Below are 26,230 nucleotides of genomic sequence, written 5' to 3'. Positions count from 1 at the left end.
GGGGAAAATATCCTGAACGGTGACCTGCAGCTAGGTCTCCTGACCCTTTGAAAAGAACTCTTTTAATTAAAAATAAATTCGCTTGCTAGAGAAAACACATCCTATCCTTAAGTAAATACTAACAAAATAAGACAAAGAAAACCAAAACCCAACCATTTAAGGGATTCAAGCTGCAGCATTTTCTTTCTGAATTTAGGCTTCGTTCAATGTAAGCCAGGAAGATGCTTACATGAAGCAGACTTTCCTTCACAACAGTGTGTTCTGCCTGCTCATGGCGTGTAACTGAATCCCTCCAGTTGTGCCCATCAGCTGTCATGGGATGAGCTTTGCTCTTCTACTCCCATTGCAGAATCTGAGGCAGCTAGATTCTGATGTGGTCATCATCTTGTGTGTGGACCACTGGATATTTTTTCAAGTGACTTTTTTTCTTTTGTCTGCAGCAAAAGAAGTACTTATTCTGATTTCAGTCGGTTTATTGTGTTGACTGCTGGGAAAAGAATCACATTCAGATGTGTGCAGTCAGGCCACGGCCTTCAGAGAAAGCTGGGACCGGGGAAAAAGTGGCATATCCTTTATCGGTTTTAAACTATCATGAAGTAATAGTTGATAGCTTTACATAGCCAAGGAACTGGTCTGCACAGTGAGTAAGAAGGTGACAGCCTGCTTGACTGAAGGGCAAAGGCACACACTAACAGTCGTGGGGTCTGTCTTTGGGAAATCAGCACCAGGCAGGCCCCGGACCCGAGAGGCCTTGGCTGACGCACGGCTGGGCCCAGGCACATCTGCTTTTGCTTCAGGCTGGCCCTGGATCACTGGCTCTTTGCAAGTAACAGGGACAGAAGGGAAAAAGAAATTCTGCTTATCAGGAAATCTGTTCCTGAAGAAAAACATTTCTGTGAAAACATCAGTGGCTTAAAATATCACTAATGCAAAAAGACATTTCAACTCAATGCACTGTCTAATCCTAGACTGGATTCTAGATCCAAAAAAAAGAAAGCAAAATTGCCAGAAGGACATTATTTGGCCACCTGGAAAAGTCTGAATATGGCTGGCAAGTTAGGTAACAGCATTATATTAATGTAAGTTTCCTGGGGGAGATCACTGTGTTGTGGTTATGCAAGAAAAGTTCTTGTTCTTTGGAGACAGATGCTAAAGTATTTGGGGATGAAGGATCATGGTGTCTACAACTGACAGTCAAATGGTTCAGTGAAGATAATATAATAAATATTATAAAAATGCATTGATAATAATGACATGGGATAAAACAAATGTAGCAAAGTGTTAACAATCTATGTGAAAGATATATGGGAGTTCATGAAATTTCCAAGGAAATTTTGTTTAAACTCTTTTAAAAAATGTAGGCTGGCCTACCCTAAGAGATGATCTGGGTCTGTGATACAAAATTAGGACATGGGTCCTGGCCAGTGTGGCTCAGTGTGTTAGAGCATCGTTCCATGGATCGAAAGGCCATAGGTTCGATTCCATGTCAGGGTACATGCCCAGGTTGTGGGTTTGATCTCTGTTTGCTGTGCATATGAGAAGGCAGCCAATCGATGTTTCTCTTTCTCTTTCCCATTCACTCTCCCTCTTTTTCTGTCTCACCCCCTTCCTTTCTCTCTAAAAGCAATGAAAAAGTATCCTCAAGTGAGGATGAGAAAATTAAATCAGGAAATGGGACTGGCTCTCTGGAGAAATCCCCAGGGCATTGTTTTATATGTGTCTTTGTGCATCAGAATTACCTGGTTCACTTAAAAAAAAAAAAAAAAAAAAAGCAGCAGACTCCCCGTCCCCACCCCACTGAGGGGTGAAACCCAGCAGTCTGTTCTCCCAGATGATCCCTATATACCCCAAAGTTTGAGGGGAAAAAAAGATCCATTAGGCATTTGCTGTTTTGCTTGCAACTGTAAAATTCTCTGACCCTGTAAATGGTCTGTGCTCTTTCGTGGGCACGTTTGCATTAGAAAATCTCCACCTGGTATCTTGGGATGTGGTTCTGCATCCTTTCCATCATGGAAGACACTGCTCTGGTGAATGCTCTTTGGCCCAGTTGTTAAGACCCCCAACTGCTGACTTTATCCCCCACCCTCCTTCCCAAGGGGAATAGAGGAGAGAGGTAAATGCTCTTTAAAAATGCTGTAATTCATCTGGTCAGAGTTATTCTTAGAGGAGCCGCCCCAAACCCTAATTCACAAAGTGGAGGAGAGGCAGCTCACAGCCTGCGGCATGAAACAGGACCAGGCTAGTGATGGGGCCTCGGTCCCTGCTCAGGCAGAGACCCTCATTAAGGTCCCTCAATCCCGACCGTGAACTGCTTTTCTTCTGGACGGCAAATGTAGCTCAGCTGTTAGAGTTCAAGCTCCCTTTGTTTCATTAGTGACAAAAGGAACAGAGTGTAAGTAAGTACAGGAGTAAAGAGAATACAGTGAGACAGTAGACAGAGACCTCCAGGTGCCTTGAAAACCCCAGAGTGCTTAAGTGCACCTGATGAGTTCAATGTTACGTACACGAACACACACTACTTCCCTCTATTCCACAACACTGGGATAATCCCTATTCCCATTTTGCAGACAAAGAAGTGACTTGACAACCGGAAGCCACCTGGCCAGAGGCAGAGCTGGGGCCCGTGCCCAGGAATTCTATGATTCTCCACCGTCCCAGCTGCCTCCATTTTGGCATCAGAGATCACATCATTGTGGAGAATGCTTTTAATTATCACCTTGCCCAGAGCGTGGAGATTTATGGCTATGCTTTCCTCCGGCCTCATCTCAAGCACCCCTTTGGGAAGTAGAGTGATCATGATAGAATCAGGATATTTGCAGGCGTGGGAGGGAATGGAATGCTGATGTCACACGTTTGCTGCCCCTGGAGGCTCTGAGCGGGGGGTGGGGCTGTGGGTAAGGAGCAGACTGCTGAACGACCTGGCCAGGCAACCCCAGTGTCCTCGGCACCCTAAGTTGCCAAGGGTTCTCTGGGTTTACTTCCCCAAACTGGTGAATTCAGCTTGGCTGCCAAGTTTCTTCCTTTCAACTTTAGTTTCCCTGACCTCTGGAGTTAAGAGAAACTAAGTCAAAGCTAAGGGAAGCTGCTGCCCTTCTCCCTTTTAGGGATGTGCGCATGTGCGTGGGCACGTATAGCTTGAACGATACCCCCACGGCCACCATGCTGACATAAGGCTCACAACAAACTGGAGGCACAGAGAAGGGGAAACGCCATTTATGGCAGGAATTCACAGTGGTCCCCAGACCACAAGCTGCAAGTCTGAACGGTGTGCAGGTTGAAGGGTGTGGGGGAATCCCCGGCAATGGAGATAACTTTAACTTCCTCAAGTGGTCCTTTGCAGGGGGCGCGGTCCCCAGGGGTGCAGCCTGTACTTTCAGGCAGCAGACCCGCGGCGGGAGAGGGAAATGATGAACAAAACATGCTGATGCTAACAGGGTTATTTTCACTAGGGGAACTGGTTTGGTGGCACCAGGCAGTCAGTACACATCCGTGAAATATGAGTTCTTAAGCAAAGTAATTTCCTTTTTCCTTGAAGGCCATTGTTTTTCTACAAATGGGAAAGAACTATAGGCTTACTGAAAATGATTAGATTCAGCAAAGTGATCAAGACCACCAACTTGGTATAACTTGTTCCACATCTCAGATGTCAGTTGATACAAGACATCACAGCACAGAATGATGGGGTAACAATTCGGGATAATTAGGTTCCAGGCACGAGGCTCAGTACCTTACACACATTATCTCTATGAGGGAGGTTCCATCATCGTACCAGTTTCCTAGGGCAGGAAGTTGAGCTGCAGAGAGAGAGGGTGACCGCCTAAGGACACTCGGCAAGTGGCAGAGCAAGGAAGTGAACCCGGCAGTCTGACCAGTCCCTTCTTTCACGGTTTCTTTGAAAGTATCACAAGAATGACTGTCCACCTCCTTCTTTGGGAGCGCAGACTCATGGAGCCCCTCAAACCCCACTTTCTGGGTCCTCCTTTTCTTTCTCTCATTAAGTTGTGACACTGAATTTCTCACTCAGTCACCTGGGCCTGTCTGGAAAAGCACACTTGAGTCATGTTCTGTCCCTGTTGTTGGGAAATTCTTTGACATGTGATAGGTTTCTAGAAATTGATAATGAAGAAAAATCTATCTCCAGGTTCTGTAGATTTCCAACCGAAAATGTGTAAAATAACTTCAGTTGCCAAAATCGTGACTGGCTTTCCCACATGACTCCAATCCCACATCTGGTTTGCCTTCTTTGCCAGAAGCACAGGATTTATTTATCCTCTTTATATTTTAGGGTGTTTCTACATTTTATAACATTTCTGTATAGAATTGCTGTGTTACTCATCATTGCAACCCCATTCATAATTACATTATGTCTTGTATCACCATTAACGCTACAAAGAAAAATGAGCAGAAGGTGCACGTGACGGGGTTAGAGGAGCCCCGCAGGGAGCCGGCGAGTCCATTTCCTCACCTGTGGCGTGGAATGTGCGTGCGGGCCGGGCCGGGGGCCAAGGATTGTGGTTCGCTTTTGCATGCACTGACTGCAGCGTGGCCAGAAACGGTTCCAGGTGCTGTCCAAGACCAAATTCTCTCAGTTGTCTTTACAACAATATGAAGCTGGATACTGCGATGGCCCTGACTTTACAGATGACGAAAGTTTACCCACACTTGGTCAGCGAGCAAGTGAAGGAGACTGGACTCACGTCCGGACAGTGGGGCCCCGGGTTTCAGCCCCCGTGCGTCGGACAGGCCGCCAGGGCTGGGAATCCCTGCTCTAGCCGACTCCCGGGTCCACAGCCGAGTCTGACGTTTTGCACTGTATGTGCATTTGCGTGGATTCTGATAATGTCCTTAGCCAAGCAGGGCCCACAAAGTTTTTAAGACCTTACCATAGACTCATCGTGTTTATGAAACAGCGTAATGGTACAAACAGGAGAGTCACATATTCAGCAATTTTTTTAAAGTAGAAGAGTTTATCATCATTGTTCTGAAGGAAAGTGACATGCCTAAGGTCGCCCACTTAGTCACGGGTCAGCACTGGTACAAACACCCCTTCACAGACGCTGCAGGAGCCCCGGGACCTGCTGCTTCTCCCAGAAGACACCGCGGCCTCCCGCCTGCGCAGGCGCCTCTGTGCACAGCGCTGCACCAGGCCTGGGGTCCCGGCGGCCGCTGCGCAGCAGCCCTCGCTCTGCGTTAAAGACGGCATGACAGCAACCCGGCAGCAGCAACCCGATAACCACAAAATAAATGGCGGAAAAAACCTCTGGGTTTCAAAATTTCCTCACATTGATCATCAAGGGAAGGAAAGGGAGGGTTCCTTCTTGAAAGAGGCGAGTGCCTGCCAGCAGGAACCTAAACCATTATTACTCTGTTTTCTTTTTTGCAGGACTGAAAAGTGTTCCTATCCTCCCCCTTCCCATCCCTATCAAGAGCATATCCCCCAAGACAATCACAAACTTGAAAATCACTAACTCTGGCTTCAAAAAAAATTTTTTAATAAAAACTCAAAATCCCACAGTGGTCACAAAACAGCTTTGTGGGAACGAGGGGCAAGTTTTCTGTTAAGAGAGGCTAATTTCATCGGGTTGGGAAAAGAGAGACATGAGGGGGAAAGGGTGGGAGCACAGAAGAAGGGGAGGCGGGAGAGGAGGGGATAAAGGAGGAAGAATCGCTGGCTTTAAAAAGCAACATTGTCCAGAGAGGTGAAAGGGAACAGATGGCCGTGGAGAATGTGGCCCTCAAAGCCTTGAAGAAAGGGGCAATGCTGACAGATCTTGCTGTTTCCCATTGATGCCTGAATGTTCTAGTGTGGGGAGCCGAGGCCAGTGTGGGGGACAGACCTCTGTTCCCAGAGGCTCACTGGGGCACTGGCGTTGAGGCTCACTGAGAAAAAGAGCAGGCGAGGGGGGCGGGGAGGGCAAGCAGCTGTGGCCACAGAGGGGAGGCCAGTGGGGGCGTGGGGGCCTCCACAGGCTTCTCTTCTGGCCAGGCTGGGGAGGTCAGCCCAGTGCTGGTCTTTGCCCCGGCAGAGGTGAAGGAAAGGACAGCAGCTGGGGCCCCAAGTGTCAGCACCCTGTCCTGAAGACACTCTGTCGGGGGGTGGGGGGGTGGCGTGTGGGACAAAATAGATACCTTGGGAGAGGAAAATGAAGAAAACATCCCAAATGCTTTTAGGGGATTGAGAGTTTTGACTGTAATAAACAAAACATTTGGGTCTTTGAAAGAGGTCAGAGGATCCTGCTTAGTAAATCCCACGCTATTCCATGGAGTCTCAGGGCAGCGAAGTGCTCTGGCGAGGAAACACAAGAATGAGCTGGTGGCAGACTCAGTGAGGAATCCAGGGGTTGGTCTCAGAGGCTTGAGTCAGCTCCAAAGAGGAGCTGAAGTCAAAGTCACATCCCGACACAGCGGGATGACAGGAGGGGCAGAGTGGCCTCTGGCGCCCAGGGTGTGTTCACATGTGCACTGGGGACAGGCATCTGGAAGGACTGCTTTCAGGCTCATCGCCTGTAGTTGCACCACCCTGAAGGGTGTTACTGAAGACTTACAAGTCACCACAGAGTGACACTCTGGCCTCTTGGAGTGGGCGGGAAGCCCGAGAGTCAGGCCTTGCACATGGAGGCCTGGGAAACTCGGGCGAAGTGGGGACAAGGTTTGAGGAAGCAGTGATTACAAAGAGGCCCATAAACTTCAGGGGATGAGGATGAAATCAGTGTAATTTCCTTAACATAACTTTGATCTCAAAAGTTTTTCATCCAAATGTTCTCTTGACTTCTCCCTGCAGCCTCCAGAGGACAAGGACACAATTCAGCCCCGCGCCTGCCCGCAGAGGAGGGAACCACATTCTTCCAGAGCTGCACGTGCCCCAAACCTCTCTCAGGTTCGAGTTTCCTTTCTCCTCTCCCCCGACCCTGAGAGTGAGAGAGACCTGGACTCAGGGCTGTGGGTCTAGAAACTGGGGGCACGAGTTTGGAGAAACAGATGCTTCGTCGGAATGATCACTTGCAAACATTCTCACGTGTCCCAGGCCCCTGGCTCACCCTTGGTGGGAGGAAGGGGCGCTGAAAGGTGGCTCTTGAGTAGTTAGTGACCTGGCAAGGTCAGCTGTGCCAGGGCTAGGTCTCTGTATGCACGTGAAAGAGGCTCTCACAATGGCCCCCGCGGCCCCCTGTTTTGTACGTACATCTGAGTTACTGGGAAAATTCCCAGGAGCGGCATAGTAAAAAAAAGGTCAACCGCGATGAAGACTTTGCCTTTTATTTCCCTGTTTCATCCAAATTGCTCCCTGGGCGCTTTAGATGTAGAAGCCCCACTAATCAACCTCATAAACAGCAGCCTAGCCACCGCACAGAAATCACTTTGTACAGCTCCTAAGTGAAATTCCCCCAGGGGAGAGAAGATGCCCCGGGCTTTAACAATCACAATATAACACAGCCTCAGTACCAGAACAGAAGACAAATACGCTCCGACATCCCAATTGAAGCTCCCAATTGAAGCTCCCGGCTGAGTCCGACATAGAAGAATGTAATTACCTTTCCTAGTCTGATGGTACACTAAAGAAACTGGAGAAGTGGAATACCTATTAGGTCCCCACTAATCCTCCTTCTAAATTCAAAGCAGGGCTAGTCCGGGGAATTCATTTCTGAGTATTCTTACTCTCCACTATTGTTAACCAGCTCAATTGATAAGTGCTTGCAGCTAATAATGCTTTCTACTGAGCTCACCCCCACCCCTTTCCCAGCCGCTCAAAGCACTTTACAAATATCACCTCATTATTCTTTAAAACACTCAAGTGAGCCTGATAGGTGGGAAGGTTCATTATCTTCTTGCGAATAGGGGAAACAGACAAAGGAAGAAGTGACTCGTTTGTGCCAACAAAGCGCAGGCAGAACGGGAACTAAAACTCAGCATCCTCCTGACTCCAAACGTGCACATGTCCTCTGTCAGCTTGTAAAGCTGCTTTGCTGACAGCGTGATTTTCTAGCTGTGGGCTGTGTTGTAATCAACGGGCACACAGCGCTGGGGCACTGGCTGGAGGGGAAAGGGCAGGAGTCCAGATAGAGAAGCCCCACTTGATGGCCTTAACTAGTTCGGACAAGTCACTTCACCCCTGAGTCTGAGAGTCTCGGAGCCTGGGAAAAGGAGGGGGTCGATGAGAGGATCTTGAAAGTCCCTTCCAGCTCTTAGATAATCAGTGAAGTGTGAGTTTCAAAAGTGGGGCTGGACTTGTCACCAGCTCCTTGGGACGGCCTGGGCTTCATTTCTCTTGTTAAACCTGAAATAGCATCCTTGTCTCCTTATGCTCTGTGTCATCCGTTGTCCACCCACAGGAAAGCGGGGGTCAGATCAGTCAGCGTGAGGTGGGAAATGGAGAAGGGAGTTCTAGGGCATCAAGGCCAAGGACGAGAAAGGCAGACAGGCAAGGAGAAGGAAGGGGGAGAAGCCTGGAAGGGTCATAAAGAGGGGAGCTGGCAAATAACATTGAGCTGGGCCCGGCCCTACCCAGGGGCACTCCCTACATTCCAAGGAACCAGTGATAAGTGCTTCAAAGCATAAAAAGGCCCCAAAGAAACAGGGTTTGCTTGGGTTTTACTAAACACAGAACTTACTTGCCAATCCCAAACCCACGCAAATAATGTCACAATGTACCCTGTAGTGGCAGTTTTCCAATGAAATGGAACTTTATTTCAATAAAATAACATTGATGTGCCTTCAAGTTAATTAAAACCGATTTTACAGGTGGCTTGGTAGTTTAGAATGTGTTGCTTGAACCTGGTGTACCTGAGCCTTTAGAAAACCCAAAGTATCTATGTTCTGTGATCTTTTATACTTTCTTTTCCTAAATGATGCTTTGATATTTTGTTGTCACAATGAGAGCTGGAGAGAGAGCACTTTAGTAAAGTCAACATTTGTTTGTCAGAGAAGCAGCCCCCGCAACCAGAATAATGACCTTGGAAAGAGTTTTGGGTGATGGGCTGATCACAGCAACTGGATATAAAGGACTGACTGTGCCGTTGCCAGAGAGAAACACATTTTTGTAATATCTCAGTTGTTTCTGTTGGCCTGGCCGTCCTTGCTCTCACCATGGAACTGAGTCAACAAGTTTACTTGCTTTTATTTCAGTCATTACAGGGTATTCTTTTCTTTTCCCCCTCTGCATATAGGGGAAAAAGGAGAAAAGAACAGATACTCCCGAAAATCAAAGGTTTGATGATCCAAAACAAAAAAAGTGGGTATAATTTTATTTATTTTCAAGTCCAGCTGTAAAAGCGACTGTTGCAAGCTTTATTCCATCTGCTTTCCCCAAGGACCTCAGCCTGACCTTGTGGAGCCTTCTTTCTGGGAAGTTAAAGAATTTCCAGGATTAGCTCAAGTCCTGAGGCTGCCAACTGTGACCATCTACAAAGCTCTCTTAGGTAATGATTCAGACCCCATTTCTGCTCAAGGCCAAGACAGTCCCTAATGAGTCAGAAATATTCTCATTCCCTGGACCTCGACCAGAAGGCAGATTGACCCCGGAAGAACTGACCTCAGAGGGGCAAGCGCAGTCTCTCTGCACACTGGAGACTCTCTCACCTGTGGTGTCACAAGTGTAACGAAGATTATGAGGTTATCAGAAACAACTTAAAAAACAATACTAGAAGTAAGGAACTGGAGGGAAGGAAGAAGGGAAGAAGGAAGAAAAAATTGAAGGGGAGAAGGGAAGAAGAAATGGAGAGGTGGAGAAGGAGAGAAAGAGAGAAAAAGAAAGAAAACCTCATGAATTTAATATTAACTATCTGCACCACTTGATTCTGGAGGAAGGCACCTCCCACAGTGAGCTTTTAAATTCTCCGCAGGAGGCCAACAGTGATCAGGTAAAATGCTCAAGTCCATCAATCACAAAAGAAAAGCAAGGAAAGAGGAAGAGTGAGTCAGGGCTCTCAGTTTATTGTCAGGAGGAGAAGAGTAAGACTTTAGATGCTCCCAGGATGGCACCAGTTTAAAGTTGTCCGGAAGTCCCCCTAGTCACGCATCAGACACTGTCTTTCCCCAGATCTCCTACACAGTACAGACATTTGCGTAGTTGAGAGAACATCGAAAAAACCTTCCGACTCAATCCTGTGACCTCCTTAGGCCTCAGTCTCCCCCATTTGAAAAATGAGGGAGCAGCACACCCTCCCATCTCAAAGATGCCCTATGCCCTCTGCACAGGGGGGCTCCAGCATTTTCCTCAGCCACAGTGTATTTTCTGTCCTTCAGGTTTCATCCAGTGCTGGTCCCAGGGGTCCCTCCGCTTGACAGTGTCTGAGGAGTCTCAGGTCACAGATTCAAGCTCTGCTGGCCAGGAGGAGTATTTACTTGTCTTCACTCTCACCGAGGAAAGTTAACATCAGAACACAAGTGTTCCAGGCGACCTCACTCAGGAAAACCCAGTGGCGTGTGCCAACAGACACAGTCCGGAGTGGGCAAGGACAAAGGCCTGAATGGGAAGACTTAGCACACAAAACAAAACTGCAACCAGGGAAGCGCTGAGTGTGAACATCTAGGAAATACACAAGTAGGTTTTAAATAAATAACTGGAACTTTAAGGCTGTTTCCACGGTCCCAGACCCACAGTGTAGTTATGACTCATCTCAGCAACAACATCCATGACAATGGGTTTCCACGAAGCTAGCTGAGGAAATTTTAAGAACAATTCCAAGGAACTTTTCATTCAAGGACTCCGAAATGATACGTAAGTATTATTTCTTCTGATACCAAACAGATGTGGGCATGAGACTTTCCATCTGAGAAGGAAGGAACGTTTGCACGGACTTGTCTCAGGTTATAGAGTAAGTGAGGACTTGAGCAGAGACTCCAGCAAGCTGCTCTTAGAGTTGTCTGGATTCCTAATGGGCTCATTGTTCGAATGCCTGGGCTTAGAACAGTGGAGAGAACCATCAGAAGCTTCCCTGGGAAACAGCCCCATTTCGGTGGGGCCTTCCCGGTGACTGGTTGGTCACTCGCTTATCTTCACTCAGAAGTCTTCTGCAAGCCTGACCAGGATGGGCCAAACCTATTAAAATGACTAATACAGATACTGCTGTGTATTCCTGATTTTTTTTTTTAAAGTAAGTTTCCACTTTTCTGTATTACCTTTCGGGTCCATTCAGAATACAGCCTCCTTAAGATAGACTAACGCTTAGAATACTTTGGTAGATCTGATATATTAAACCAAAAAGCAAATGACAAAATTGTATGTATGCTATGGGCTAGTTTTTAAAAACAATTTACATATGCATATACATAGGACAGTGGCTAGAATTATAAACACTGGTATTTTATATTATCTTACTGTAACTGTACTGTAATTTTTATTTTCTTTCTTGGCTATCTATATTTTCTATTGGTTCATACAATAAGATGGATAAATTTATAAACATAAGCTTAAGGAAAGTAAACCAGTACAAAGGAAAACCTACTATATGGCTCCTTGTATAGGAAATTCAGATACAGGCAGGACTGCTCTCTGGTTGTGGGAACCCAGACGGTGGCTGTGTCCGGGGAGGCGGGGAGGGGAGCGACAGGGCCCCTGGGGCACTGAGAATGCTGTTTCCTGATCTGGGTGCTGGCCGCACCTGTGTGTCCTCTGAGAAGGTTCTTGGAGTTGTGCGTTTATGTCATTGAAGGGCCCTAATTTGTGCCTATCAGTCCTTCACACTTCCCTTGATAGCATTGTATTCATGGTAACTCCGGAAATTCAGGTTTTTGTCCAACTCAGGCTCACCGCAGGGGTTGATGGATCAGCCTGGACCACGCAGCCACACGGAGAGGTGCACTTCTGCACCGAGCTTACGCTTGTGAAACAAGCTCCAAGTGGCGAAATCTGCTGGAAAAGATGCTTTGTGGGCCCGGGTCTTGGAACCCCAGGACCTCATGCAAGACCTGGCACAGCACAAGGGCTCAATTCGTATTTTTAAAACGAGTATATAAATCCACTTCTCAAAAGAAGAAACGGTTTACAGCTCCAGTAGAATTTAACATGGGCGGTAAAGGGAAGGGCAGAGGAAGGAGTACAATGATACTGATGTGACTGGCCATATGTGTCCCCGACATCCCTTCCGTTTTCCTCAAGTAAGTCAAGTCAGGCTACTAAGGCCCGGGGATATTTGTGTTGTTCTAGATATTTGGTAAAACCATTAACAATGGTGTTGTCTGATACAATTATAATGCAGCCCACAAATGTAATGGAAAACTTCTAGCCACAGGAAAGAAAGTGAAATAAATTTTAATGTATTTTACTTATGACAACACATCCAAAACATTATCATCTCAACATGTAATCAAATATGAACAGTTTACATTCTTTCCCCCAATGCTAGGTCTCTGAAACCCAGTGTGTGTTTTATGCTTACAGCCCATTCCCAGTGCTTCCTGGCCACATGTCTAGGGGCTACTGGGTCAGCAGGGCAGGTCTGGGAGGACACCTATCTGGTGGAATTTCTTTCAGGAAAAGATGAACGGTGTGTGTGTGTGTGTGTGTAAAGAGAGCTTGAGAGGGACAGAGGGACTGGCCTGATGGTGCTGAGCACCGGTTCCAGCCGCCCCTTCCTTTCTACAGGTATGCCAGTTTCCTTATGAGAATTCCCACTTTCGACATTAGCCACTTCGGGGACGGTTTCTGACATGTGCAGTAACAGCCCCAACTAACAGAGGGAAGCAGAGAGGAGACCTGCCCGTGGGCGCACCCTGCTTTACGGGCCAGGGACTGTCAGAGAGCTGATGCCGAATCAGCACTGCTGAATTCACAAATAAAGTTATTAACAAAAACCCTGTTCCAAAGGGTTTCTGTCACTTGCTGTAGGATGCAATCAATTTGTACATCCCTTTTGAAAGCAAATGAACCCAAGTTTGACTCCAACTTGAAGTACTCCAGGTGCATAGCTGTGAATTCTGAATCAAACAGGAGTTTAATAGGGCACAGGCGCTACAAGTTACCAGGGCACTGTCCATCTGAGACTGCTGCAGTGTAAAAGGAATGGATGTAACAGCTTTTCTATCAGCCAGCATGCCTCCTGCTTCATCTCAGGGTTCGTCTTCCTACCTACACACATTTACTTCAGTGGTCTTCAGTTAAATGCGGAACTGGAATTTGAGGGAATGGGCTAGTGGTTTAACTTCGCTGAGGAAAAAGGAGAAGTCATTCCTGATACCACTGTGACTGAAATGTTGTAAATAAGTCCAGTGTTTGGTATTGCCTTTTTTTAAAAAAGACTTTTTATTTATTTATCTTTAGAGGGGAAGGGAAGGAGAGAGGGAGAGAAACATCAAAGTATGGTTCCCGGAACTGGCCTGTAACCCAGGCATGTGCCCTGACTGGGGATCGAAACTCAATCCTCTGGTTTACAGGCCTGCACTCAATCCACTGAGCTACACCAGCCAGGGTGAGTACTGCCTTTTATTCCACTCTATTAGGTCCAGACATACATGGGACAGGTGAGAGCAAGGAACATACAGTTTCATCTGATTCCAATTTTTTCCATTTCTCGAACCAGTCCTTGGACATCCTAAACTGCTCATGCTGCCACAGTGCATGAGATTTCCTTGCAGGCAGTTTAGCGGCAGTAAGCTGGGAAGCTTACTAAATTCCCACCGCTGGATGGGAAACCACTTCGGGAACTGGGAAGAGAGAGACACTGAATTCCATGAAGGGAAGCCCTGGACTGGCTTTCAAAACCTCCGGTGCTGAAGGCACAGGAGACCCAGTGAGACTGGAGGAAGGGCCAGTGGAGCGCTGGGCCTTACTATCAGGGCAGACAGTAAGAAGGGGCCAAAGAGCAAGCTGTCCGTCATCTCCTGCTGTTCGAATTCCTGGATGAGCCCGGCTTGGGCTGAATGTGGGAGGAAATGTGCAGGACTCACCGCAGCTCCAGCCATCCAGAGAGGGGCGAGATATTTATATTTAGTAGGGGCCTAACAGCAAGGAGAGGAACAGGGGATGGTACGTTATTGCCACATCTGTATGAGTCACAGGCTTGTAAACGCTTTATGTTCTGCAAAGATCCTTCAACATTTGAGTTGGGAACTTCACCCAGTTGTCTATGGAGCTGTGCCTGATGTGCCCTGGTGGAAGGTGAAGGAGGTCAGAAAACCCTTAACCCCTAAGACTCGAATTTCCTGCTCGTCATAAGGAGTGGGAGAGAGGCTTCCCAGACAGAGCCCCAGCAGGAAAGCAGGACTCCTGGGTTCTGGCAGTAGCTTGTGTGTGGCCTCATGCAAGAGCCTGCTTTTATCTCGGTGTTTCCATTTATAAAAGGGGACAACAATAACTAACTTGAAAAGGAAATTGCCCGAGATGCTGATGAGAGCACATCTGAGGAACCTGCAAACTTTGGAAAGAGTGCTGAGGAAACAGAGCAGATGACATGATTAAGGGACCCCCTAATATGACCACAGTAATGGGCCGAAAGCACAGATTCCGGAGCCCAGCCTTGAGTTTCGATTGTTGGCTCTGCCACTCATTAGCTGTTTGCCTTTGAACCAGCTGCTTAACCTCTTGGTGCCTCAGTTTCCTCATCTGTAAATCAGAGATAGTAATAGTACCTACCAGTGTGTGGCACTTACACAAATACCAGCCAACTTTACTATTAATGAGAAATTTACATTATCATCCTTTAAGTTAGAAAAGACTTCATCAATGTCTAGTCCCTTTCAGAAAACACCCATTCATGGATGAGAAAACCAAGGGCCAGAGATGTCCAAAGAAGCCAGCAGAAACGATTTGCATATCCTGGCCAGCTCATCAGCAGACAATGACATCTCTGAGCAACTGTTCCTGGAAAGTGACATAAGTGTCATCATCGGATGATTTGTATGCTAGACTAGGACCAGAGGTAAGACGTGTCCCTCTGGGTACAGTCCTGGGAGACACATTAGGCCTTAGTCATTCTCAGCTGCCCGGTGGGCCTTTCTAAGAGACATGGAGAGCATGGGCAGCACTTGGTTGGTGGTAAATGTTTAAGGTGGTCAACCTGAGACTGCCAGTGACCTTGAAGGCAAGTAACTGAGAGGAAGGGAGGAAGGGAGTGCTACACCGATAGAGAGATTTCTGGAAGAAAGAGCTTAGTCCAGAGGTTTGCATTTCTGTTGTGAGGGCTGGGGAAGCTTCACCTCGACGCGATGCAGCCGGGGAGGGTAGCAGGCCTGGCAAGCTGCCCGCTGCAGAAAGGCTGCGGCCCAGCTGACGGGACAGTGAGCCTGCGATTCCCTGGAGATCCGGATCAAGCTCATAGCCAGGGGAAGTGCGGATTAACACAATGTGGTGTCCGAGCTAATGAGTTAGCAAAACAGAGACAGATGGCAATTGCGGTAACTTAACTCGCCCATCTCTGTTTGCAGTGCACCCCCACAAGCGTCTCCTCTGTCCTTGCGCTATCCAACCCTGCCCAGCCCTCTCCGTCCATCCTGGAAGATCATGGTCACAGAAAAATTATCCTGCATGAAAAGGAGCTATAAAACTGCTTTCTAAACATGACTGTCATGTGCCAGCGGGGCCCAGCGATGGGTAGGAGGTCTTTCAGACGCCTGGGGGAGATGCTGACCTCTGGTTCTAGAGGAAAAGCAAAGTTCTCTTTATCGAACTGCTGTTTTATCCTTGAGATATATGATTGCTTACAAGGGGTACAGCTGCACACGAGAATGCTAAGAGGGGGTGTAACACAAAGAGGGAACCTTTACTCTGACCCTGAAACAAGTTTTCTGTAGTCAGAACTCTAAGCTGTGGAGTGGGTTCCTTCACAGGCACTAACCACCAGGAGTAAGTGATCTAGTGCATGCGTAGGGTGGACACGTCAGTCTCGCCGCCCTGGGGGGCAAACCACAGCTTCACAAGTCACCTGCCACCCTGTGCCTCTTCCAGGGGCTGCTCTGCTGCTTTTCCAATGGTGGTTCTTTCCAGGTGGCATTACCGCGCCAGCTGCTCGGAGGCTCACCTAGCACCGAGGTCAGCCAGGACAGAGCTCTACGGGAAAATCCTGCCTGAAACTTTTGAAAATTGGTTCATTTTTTAAAAATAATAGAAGTCTCTTTCATAATAAAATTCTAACCATGTAAACAACAGAAGACTTTCCGGGAAAAAAGGAGGTTTAAGAGGATTCCCGATTCATGCAGGTTTATTTTTCCCCTATTCTACCTCGTTATTTCATTCGATATAGTCATACAAAACCTTAAAAATTAGGTTAAACTCCATTGATGCAAGTGGGTTTTGCTTTTGCAAGGTGAAAAGCTGACTAATGCGAAGACACTTAAGTGACTGCTGAAGGAGCCAACAGGATGTGCACCCAGGCAGGGATACTGAGAGAGCAGCCTGTGAGTGGAGGTCTACTCCTCATTCTCACGCACCCCCCTAAACTTCCCCACCCAGTGACCCTCGTGGGCACTACCTGCCCACGACCTCTGTCTTCTTAGAACAGTGCCATGGCAATGACACCGAGAATAAGAGCTCAGCCGTAAGAATTTGCCGCTCACCAGCTGGCAGGGTCAACTTTAGACCAAAGGATGTTTGGGGAAATATTTATATTCTTCTCTGATCACATGCCTGATAATAAGGGGCAACAAAATGAACTGGTGGGAAACTTGAACAGAGAGTGTGGAGAGTAACATTGTAAGGGAAACAGAAACAATCTTCCTGAAAGTGGAAGTTCATTGTGGAACCCACTTTCCAAGCCTAAGGGTCAGCCGCCTGTCATGGGAAGTAGCCAGGCACGACCCCTTGTTGAAAGAGGGCAGCAGCCTGAAGGAGTGAAGCTGGTAACTGACTGACATCTAGTTTGGTGACCTTCCTCCAGTGTGTATATCTGGGCTGCGTTTACAGCAGAGGGTTCTTAACCTCAGCACTGTCGGCAGTTTGAGCTGGATGAGTCTTGCTTGTGGGGGCTTCTTCTGCATTGTAGGCTGCTTAGCGGTGTCCCTGGGTAGAAGGCCAGTGGCATTTCCCTCTGGTTAGCAACCAAAATGATATTGCCAAATGTCCCCGGAACGGCCACATCGCCCAGGAATGAGAACCACGGATCCACTAGCTAGTGATTCTGAAAAAGTGAAAATGAGAGACGCCATAATCTTTCGGTTGCTACTTTGAAAAGCTAACTAATGACTTGCACAATATATTCCCATCCTGCTTAATGAGGGTCCAGCTCACAGGTATCCAAAGGCATGAAAATACTAAAGGGGAATTAGCACCAAATGACAGGAGGCACTGGTTCTTTCCAATGGAGAAAAATTTAAGAGCAAATTAAGAACTAATGATTTTCCCCCAATTTGGTTTCTTATCTGGACACGGATCAGTGTAAACTAAACGACCATAATGAATGTGAACAAGGCCGATGTCTGGAAGGGCAGCGGTCCAAGTCAGAGACCGGCAGGGCTGGGCCCAGCGGGCCAGTCACATGATGGCGATTCCTTTTCTCCACTTGTCCCCACGAGTCCTTTCAGCTCCAACCATGCCACCTTCATGTCCCAGGAAGCTATCAGTAGGATATGTCTTCAAACTGCTGTTTTAGAGTAAACAGGGGACTTCTGTACTGGTCCAATCAGTGAGGTGGCTTGTCCAAGTTAATGCCAGATAAAGGAATACGGCCTCGTAATCTTAATTTTCTTAGCACCGGTGAGCAAATCAACTCTAGTGAGCAGAATCTAAAGAGGACTTAGTTCTGAGTCCTTATAGGGACATTCTGTCTTTTCATCCAGATTTAGCAGAATGCCCGACAAAGGATCATCTGGAACAGCTTTTCTGTTGATGAATGAATGAAGAAATGGTTTTAGAGCTGGCGTACAGGGAAAATGTACTCTATGGCTTTTAAACAGAAATTCACCATGATCAATTTAGGGGAATTAGAAAAGACATCAGTATTTCTTTAAGTGAAGGTCACATTAGTAAAATCCTTCAAAGAAATAGGTAAAAACAGATTCCCAGGGATGCCTACCAGGCTAAGTGGACAGACTGGCACGCCGGTGAGCCAGATTCCAACCAGCTCGCTTGCTGAGTGATCCTGAAAATCACTTGTTGTCAATGGGATATGGTTTTGTTGTTCAAAATAAGAGACCATTTCCTGCAGCTAAATTTGGCGATTGATCGGATAAAGACAGGAGAGTATATAGGAAAATTGGGAAAAGTGAGGGATTTAGAATAAACACCAAACCCCGGGGACCCTGAGACTGCCACGGAAGGCTTGGGCTTCCGTTCCCCCTGCGGTGACAGGGGTGGCAGGCCAGCCCACTTCCTGAGGCAGTGATGGCACAGACACGGCCCAGAGACCTGGCTTTCCTCTGCTTCTTTTTCAATGGATAACTCTCACTGAGGCTGATGGAGCCAGTGATCCCTCCCCCATTCCCCACACCACCTCTCTGTGGGGAATTCTAATATGATTAAATACTCTTAATTACACACACACACACTGACGTCCTGAGGAAACTGATGAAAACTACCTGGCAGAAAGCAGGGGTGTGTATTTACTCTAACCATCTGGGGCCTGCTGGGGCACTAACCGCGGTCCTTGGCTTTGACTCCCCAAGTGAGATGTCATTTCGAGACCATGTGTGTGGTCAGTTCATCATGTGTGTTTCACTTTGGCTGGGTGAACACGCTCTGCAATTTCACTTTGGTCCCCTCGCATTCTTAGCTTTTCAAGATGACCAAAATCCCCTGTCAGAGAGGAACAAGTGGGAGGGGAAGCAGCCTCTTTGTGGGCCCAGCAGAGTCGGGCAATACTACAGAGTTCCCAGAAGTTACTTAGAAGCATGCTGGAAGCACAAGAATATCTCCAGAACCCCAGAGCTTTGAGAAAGTGACAATTTCAGAGAATGACAGTGAAATAAAAGCCTGAAATTTCAGAAGGTGGTTCCAGGGACAACGAGTATATAAAAATAAAGTCGAATGACTTTTTCCAGGCAATCCACTCTCATAGATAATGCAGTCAAATGATAATAACTAGCATTAGGGATACGTGATACACAAAATATGTTAGAGACACCACAGTCACCGCCGACCTCGGAAGAGGGTGAGTGGGCCCTTTGTGAGCAGGAGCCCCCCTTTTCTCCCTGCTGTGAATCGGTGACACCCACGGGAGCCAAGTTCACCAGACCAGCACGAGCTGCCTTGATTAAAATGTGATGTCTCTGGTCACTAATAGTTCTCTTGGGAAGTGAAGGGAAAGTAGCCAAACCACACTATGGAAGGAGCAGACAAAACATCTCTTCCCTTTCCACTCGTTCAGACATACCTGACCACAGAAACTGTCTGCCCCCCAACTTTCGCCTCTCCATCGCGACCTTTGAACTTGATGGCGTTTATCTGCCTTTCCACTCACTCTCGCACACCTCCGTCTTTCCTGTCCTCTCCCATGGTGGCAGCGAATATTCCCGTCAGCTCCAGGAAGACGGAGTGACACCATTTTCCCTGTCTGCTGTGAGGCCTGGGAGACCGATCACAGCAGGAAGGTCAGCGAAGCCGGCGAGGGGACGTCCTCCGCCGGCCGACAGTGTACCTCTCTCTCGGCAGTTCCGTTCTTTTCTCCTTAAAGCACCTGGCAGTCTTGGAGCAAATCAAGACTTAGAACTTGAAACAACATGTTGGCATAAATCCGTGCAGCAAAAATCACCTCCAGTGTAAAGACTGTAACTGGAGGGATGATTTTGGGGAGCTTACTCATTTACTCACTCATTATCCAATAAAGATTTATTGAATAACTTCCGTGTCTCAGGAAATGGGCTGGGTGGGACCAGCTAGGTCTTTTAATAACTAACGGCATGTGACTAAAGTCAGGGTGAGCAAGCCTGACAGAGTCGGCCTACGCATGAACGAGGAGCTCCACTTACACAGTGCAGCAACACAATGTGGCAAATAGCTAGTCGTTCTGTGCACGTTGCTGCTACTGGATGAGAAGCATTGTTGGGAAGAACAGATAAACTAAGTCAGAAGATAGGAGGTGCCATCTCTGGGCCTGAATGTCTTGATCTGTAAAACGGCAGCCACTCAACTGGCTTCATTTACCAAAGACACTGCAGAGAGAACTGAAAGATATCATGTACATGGAAGAAAGCACTCTGAATACTATAGAAGCGGAATGCACACATAAACTACCGTTATGATGACTTGATCTTGAGCACGCTGGTAAGGGAAGCGCATCTCTTCACTTTAACTGACCCAGAAGCCTTTAGAGAAGAAGGTGGTCTCTATCAGCTTAGTCACCAATGAATGAAATCATCTGAGTCTTAGAGGGAAAGGGAAGTAGCTATTGGGGGAAACATGCTCTTCATAAATTAACATAGAGTAACTGAAAGCAGAAACTATTTTGGTTATGAAACAAAGGAAGCCCATATGCTAAAAGACTTAAATATACAGGGTAATCCAAAAGTAATTAGGCCGAGTAGTATGAGGGTAAGAAAGTTAAAGCTAATATTTTGTTCCCACCTCTACAACCAGTTTATGAATATATGGAAACAGTCCGGTGTTTCTCAAGCTGGAGTGACAAACAGACTCCTTTCAAAGGGGGACATAATTTGAGACATCTAAAACATGTATAAAAACCTCTAGGAGACCTTAGACCGAGTTTCAGAATCAGCAAATAAGGAAACTTAAAGTTTATTTTAGGAAAACATCTTTTGATTGCAAAGTATCGTCTTTATAATAAAAAAGTCTTTGAAATAAAAACATAAAATATTAAAAATCACATAGAACTTGCAGACCTCAAGTATCCACAGCCCCCAGTTTGAGAAATTTTGATTTTTGCCTCACCCCTTCAAGGAGACAAAGGGACTACCCTAAGCCACACAGATGGCTGTTAGCAAAAGCAAGCCACACACCCAGGTCGCCTGATTTCCTAGAGCAGAGTTTTTCCTCCTTTAGACAAGGCCTCCTCTGTTTGTGGCAGAGCTCACTATCTGCTCCAGACAGACAGTGGTACTGGGTCAGCCCAGAGACAGGGAAGCAGATGGGGCGGGAATGCCGAGAGGGGAGGTGGTGTGGGTGTGGCTGACACAGAACCCCACTGCCGCTGGGCGGGCAATCAGTAAGAGAGACATTTCCAAGGCTGGGTTCTTCTGCCCACCATTGAAATAAAAATACTTTGGGTAGAAAACACAAGCAGTTTTAACAGCAGTAGCATTTCTGCTGAACAAGTTTGGGCAGAAAAGTAGGAAGAATATTGTCTTGAGCTAAAAAACTGGGGAGGAATTGCAGAAGGTATGAGGTTATAATTCAGGGTGGCCAATTTAATCAGCTCATATTCATTAAACACCCACAAACACATGGTGCTTTACAACAAACCCCTTTCCTACTCGGAAGCATCCACAGGCCTGTTTTAAACGGGCCACCCTGTACATGTTGGGACTCTGGCCAAGTGTTAAGGCAACTGCTTCCCTTCCTAAGAAAAATAGGGTAGATTTTTAGACAACCACAAGTAAAGGTTAGAGCCTCCGGTTTTACATCCCATCTGAAAACTGGGAAAAATTTGGGAAATCTTTTTTCCAAGAATCTGTTTGAAAAACTCTATACATGAAACCTTCTATTTCAGACCAGTAATATCCTATACTATCTACATTCCCAGACTTTTACCCTGCAATTTCCCTGGATGCAGTTCCCCTCCTTATTGGAGCTGAACTCAAGTGCTTTATGAATAGTCCCACATAATGACTGAAGCATTATGACCCTTGAGTTATGTATAATTAGCCAATCAATGATTTTGGTCACTTCCGGCCCTTGGATAATGAACTCATTGTAACTACAGAAAGCATGTTCTTACCACTGCCTGTTTAAACTGCCAAGAATATTTTCAGCCTTACTGATTTATCAAGAGACTTTTTATCGCTATCTGATGAGAGGACTGACTGGGCCTGCTCTCTTGACATGCCCCGGGAGGTTGGCCCCTCAAGAATACCAGGGTGCAATAGCGCCACAGGTCATCCCACTTGGGTCCCTGCCCAGCTGCGCTGGCAGGTGCTGTGACTTTTCCAACATATCTATGACACTTCCAAAGACTGTGACCTGTCCAGGAGGGCATTGGATTATTAGGAAAGACTAAACAATTGCCCTCACATCAGACTGGTCTCCGATAACTTCCTCTTTCTTGAATGATGAGAGCCACTAGAACACCCGGCTCAGGACAAGACTCAAGACATTCTAATTATAGCTTAGAATACAAGCACACAGCAGGCATCTGACTGACCATCACAGGTGATTTCTAGTTTTTAACTTGAGTTAGGTTAAAGGAGCGGTTTAGGAGAGTGAGATGGACAAGATGTAGAAGATGCACAAAGCGAGACAGAACGGCTCATTTGCAGTGGCTCTCCACGTCTCCCATGAGATGAGCAGAGAGAAGTGGGCATCTTTCAGGGCAGCTAGCTGGACAATAATAAGATCTTTACAGTAATGAGTCTACTTTAATAATACCCTTGCTTTTTACAACATCCTCAGGTGGTCCTAACAGCTTTGCCTTGGGTATGGATAAAATAAGTAACAGGCGACCGATTTGGCATGTTCCCCTAGTTCGGAAGTAAGTCTGGGGCTCCTAGGTCCCTAGGAGTCCCCAAGATTAAGAAACAGAACATTATCAATATTCTGGAAGCCTCTGGTATAATCCCTCCCCAAGAGCAGCATCATCTTTCTCCCACCCAGAGTTAACCCTTTATTCGAAACTTGGTGATTTTTTAAAAATTGGTTTGAGAGAAAGAGAGAGAGAGAGAGAGAGAGAGAGAGAGAGAGAGAGATCAGTTTGTTGTTCCACTAACTTATGCACTCATTGGTTAGTTCCTGTATGTGCCTTGACCAGAGATTGAACCCACAACCTTGGCGTATCAGGATGATGCTCTACCTAACTGAGCTGCCCAGCCAGGGCCAAACTTGGTAATTTTCATTGAAGCTATAGTCAATATTTCAAAAATTATATCAACTTTACATTGGATGAGGCTTCCTATGCCAACATAAGGGATGGGTTTCTTTTATTTTTCACTGAAATTAAATCAGCTAGTTCATTCTAAAAATGCTGTTTGAGCACCCACTCTGTGTCCAGCAAAGACTTAGGCCCTGGGGAAATAGCTGTGAATAAGACAGGCAAGGTCCCTGTCCTCATGGAGCTTACATGCCGGTCATACAAACAGTTCCACAAACAGTTACAACTGTGCACAGAGCTCTGTGGGGGAGGCCAAGGGTGTTCTTCCAGGCGGAACTGGAGGCCACACCCCAGGAGTGGCCACAGGGCCTGGGAAAGTGCTCCTGCGAAAACCACAGGAGGCCAAAGAACCTCCAGCACAATGACACTGGACATTAACAAGGAAATTGATCTGTTATCTAACATTACCGTTTGCTCACTAGGCCCGAAACTTCAGAAGGCAGGGTCTGTAAAGAGAATCATAAACAGTGAAGAGTTTGGAAACTACTACTCTGGAGTGACCCACTAGCCACACAAGCTGGGGTGGAGGGAACAGAGTGTTAGGAAAATTCAACCACCACAAACAAGAAGATTAAAGAAGATACTTGCACCCCGGCTCCCCGGCTATTTCCCGAGATCAAGCAGCAGGCTGGTCCCAAGTCTAAACAGGGTGGCTTGAAGTGTCGGCTGTCAAAGCAGTTCCATCCCGGCTAACCTTTACAAACCATGACTGTGTCAGTTTTTCCAAGCAGGAGAAATAGATGGAAAGCCAGGCCACATCTTAATAGGGCCCCGGTGAGCTAATGGGTGTGATTATTTCATTGTCTCGGATTCACGCCAGCCGAGGCTCATCAGATACAGGCACAATCCAGGAGAAACATGACCTCACTTTCGACATGGGACCATGCACTCAGATGCCAATAGGAATTTAGCGATCCCTCAGCGCAGGTAAAACTGAACCCTTTATGGTTCCAGCTAATGAGAAGCATACCAAAGTTACCTAAAACAGTAAAGCTAATATTGACATTAACATACTAGATACTGTTAGGGTAGGGGAAGCCAGGAAAAACTTCAGAGACCATCTGTGCTAAGTGTGTCACATTCATAAGAAGGTGCACATTTAAGATAAATTGCCATCTCTTTAAATGATTAAGGGCCAGATTTACGGGAAGCTGTAACCCCCCCACCCCAGGACCACAGGGTTGTTAAGTGGGTAGGGTTGTAAAGGTGAGAATCTCAAGATTTCAGTTATGCCACAAACTGTTCACTGCCTCGCGAAGCCTTTTCCAAGGAAACTCTGCACCTCAGTGTCCCCCAAAGAAGAGCCGCTTGTCACTCAGACTGTGCAGCAGTGAGAAGAGCATCGCTGTCACGATCAGAGACACACGTGTGCTCACGGATCCATTTTCAGAACCTTCTTGTTGCATCGTTTCAACAACCGATGGAAGACTCCAGAGAGCACAACATGAGGGTCAACGCATTTGTGCTGCAGCTTACAGCGTGTTTAACCATTACTCATTCAATAAACTCTTCCTGAGCACCTACTATGTGCCAGAGTCAGATGCTGTACTAGACACTAGGGATAAAATAGTGATTAAAAAAAGACTCACTCGCTGCTCCAGTGGAGCCTGGATCGTGCCAAGGAAAACGCCGCGGCCGACTCTCAGCTCCTCTGTGGGTGGCGCCCTGGGAAAGCCCCCCAATCACATCTGACCCGTAATGTGTCCAAAAAATGTTTGCTCTGTCATCCCTTTCTCCAGATCACAAAGATAACAACGCTTACAGAGTTTCAATAGAAAGTACTACACAAACACAAATGGCCAGGCCATTCTTACCGTTGATTATATATAACGGGCCGTGTGGTGCAGTGGAAAGAGGGCTGGCTTTGGAAACGTGAGACCAGAGCAAGATCCGAGACTCTCCCACTTACTGGGTAAGTAGCCTTGACCTAAACCTCTCTGGGCCTCCATGCCCTCATCTCTGAAACGACAATGATATCCCTGACTGGTCTGGCTCAGTTGGTTGGACGTCGTCTCACAGTGGAAGGTCATTGGTTCGATGCCTGGTCAGGGCACATGCCTGGGCTGCAGGTTCGGTCCCTGGTCAGGGCATGTACAAGAGGCAACTGATCGATGTTTCCCTCTTGCATCAATGTTTTTCTCCCTCTCTTCCTTCCTCCCCCTTTCTCTAAAAATAAGTAAATAAAATCTTTAAAAAACCATGACAATGATACAGCAGTCATGAGGATTAAATATGTTGATGAGTTCAACATACCAAGAGCAATCCATAAGCAGTGGCAAATAATTGGGTGATTAGCAAGGAATGAGGGCACTATACACACAGAGTTGTCTCAATGGAACTCATCTGATTTGATCACCGTAATACTATTTGTACAAACTCTTTTCTGTTTACCCCATTTATTCACAGAGATGCAAAAACACATATCAGAAGCAAATGCCCTTGCCCTGAGCAGCGTGCCTCGCCGCAGGACCCCTGGGGAGAAGCAGTGAAAGTGTTCTGTGAGCACCTTAAGGAGGGAAGGAAGTTCTCTTTGGCTCTTGTGTTGCCGCTCTGTCAGGGGCTTCAGAAGAAAAGTTGGCACCTCCTTTCATTTCACTGTTTCTTTTTAACCATCCAAACCCAGCTTTTATGCTTCCTAATTATTAGAACGTCAAACAAATATCTCACAATATCAGAATTCTAAGTAACCCCAGCAAACGAACAGCTTTCGAGCAGAACCCAAATACCTGTGCCAGGTAACACAATCCATAAACACCACCTGGAAAGTCCTCAGGTCAATATTCTCCTCCCCTCAGCACCCCTGCCCCCCATTTGGTCTGTAGTTCGTTCGGCTCCAGCTCGGAGAGCTCAGGGCTCTCTCACGAATGTGAGAGAGGCACACTGCAGGTGTGGAGTGACAGTTTGTTTGGTCAGTGTCTCTAAGCAACCCGGTAAGGGACAGAACAAGTTGGGTCAACGTTGTCCCTGGGAGAGCCAGGGGACGTGTCTCAAACCCCATGACTTCAGCCAACTGGGGCACCTTGGAAGGTGGAGGCTGTGCTAGCCTCCTCGCTGCACACACTCTACTGGGGGGAGCTGAATGGAGGAGGGGGGTCCTCAGAGGACCTTCACTCTACAGACACACCAGCCTTTTACCCTTTCTTTATACATCCCACCTCTCCGCCTCCCCAAGCTCACAGACCTGTCCGCCATGGCAGCGGGGGTCCCGCCAGGTTTCCGGGCCCACTCTTGAGTAATTTACCAAGACTAGACTTGGGGTCTGTTTTCTCATGAAATCATTGAGGAGTCAAAAGGCAATGGTGGCAAACTGAAGATCGTCTGACTAGTTC

At 47.0% G+C, this 26,230-nt stretch overlaps 1 protein-coding gene and 1 long non-coding RNA gene across 6 annotated transcripts in view; one reads left to right on the top strand and one right to left on the bottom strand.

Moving 5' to 3' along the window:
* The window catches only part of RAD51B (RAD51 paralog B), a 512,857-nt gene that overhangs the window by 54,524 nt on the left and 432,103 nt on the right, over nucleotides 1-26,230 (bottom strand). The window contains exon 9 of one of the 5 annotated variants that reach the window (XM_037125887.2): nucleotides 15,680-17,746. The exons of the other annotated variants lie outside the window; for them this stretch is intronic. Coding sequence (XP_036981782.2) covers nucleotides 17,706-17,746 — 41 coding nt within the window. The 3' untranslated portion in view covers nucleotides 15,680-17,705. Of the gene's footprint in view, nucleotides 1-15,679; nucleotides 17,747-26,230 lie in introns of those variants that run through there. 5 annotated transcript variants of the gene reach the window in all.
* LOC119034776 (uncharacterized) lies at nucleotides 6,793-15,599 on the top strand. The gene is made up of 7 exons (XR_005079636.2): nucleotides 6,793-6,877; nucleotides 9,162-9,226; nucleotides 9,306-9,413; nucleotides 10,240-10,714; nucleotides 13,256-13,403; nucleotides 14,665-14,852; nucleotides 15,358-15,599. It is a non-coding gene; the product is annotated as an uncharacterized LOC119034776 (long non-coding RNA).

Source organism: Artibeus jamaicensis, unplaced genomic scaffold (assembly GCF_021234435.1).
Source record: "Artibeus jamaicensis isolate MK-2021 breed Jamaican fruit bat unplaced genomic scaffold, CSHL_Jam_final contig_851, whole genome shotgun sequence".
In the NCBI taxonomy this organism is placed as follows: domain Eukaryota; kingdom Metazoa; phylum Chordata; class Mammalia; order Chiroptera; family Phyllostomidae; genus Artibeus; species Artibeus jamaicensis.
This window is presented reverse-complemented; position numbering and strand designations above follow the sequence as displayed.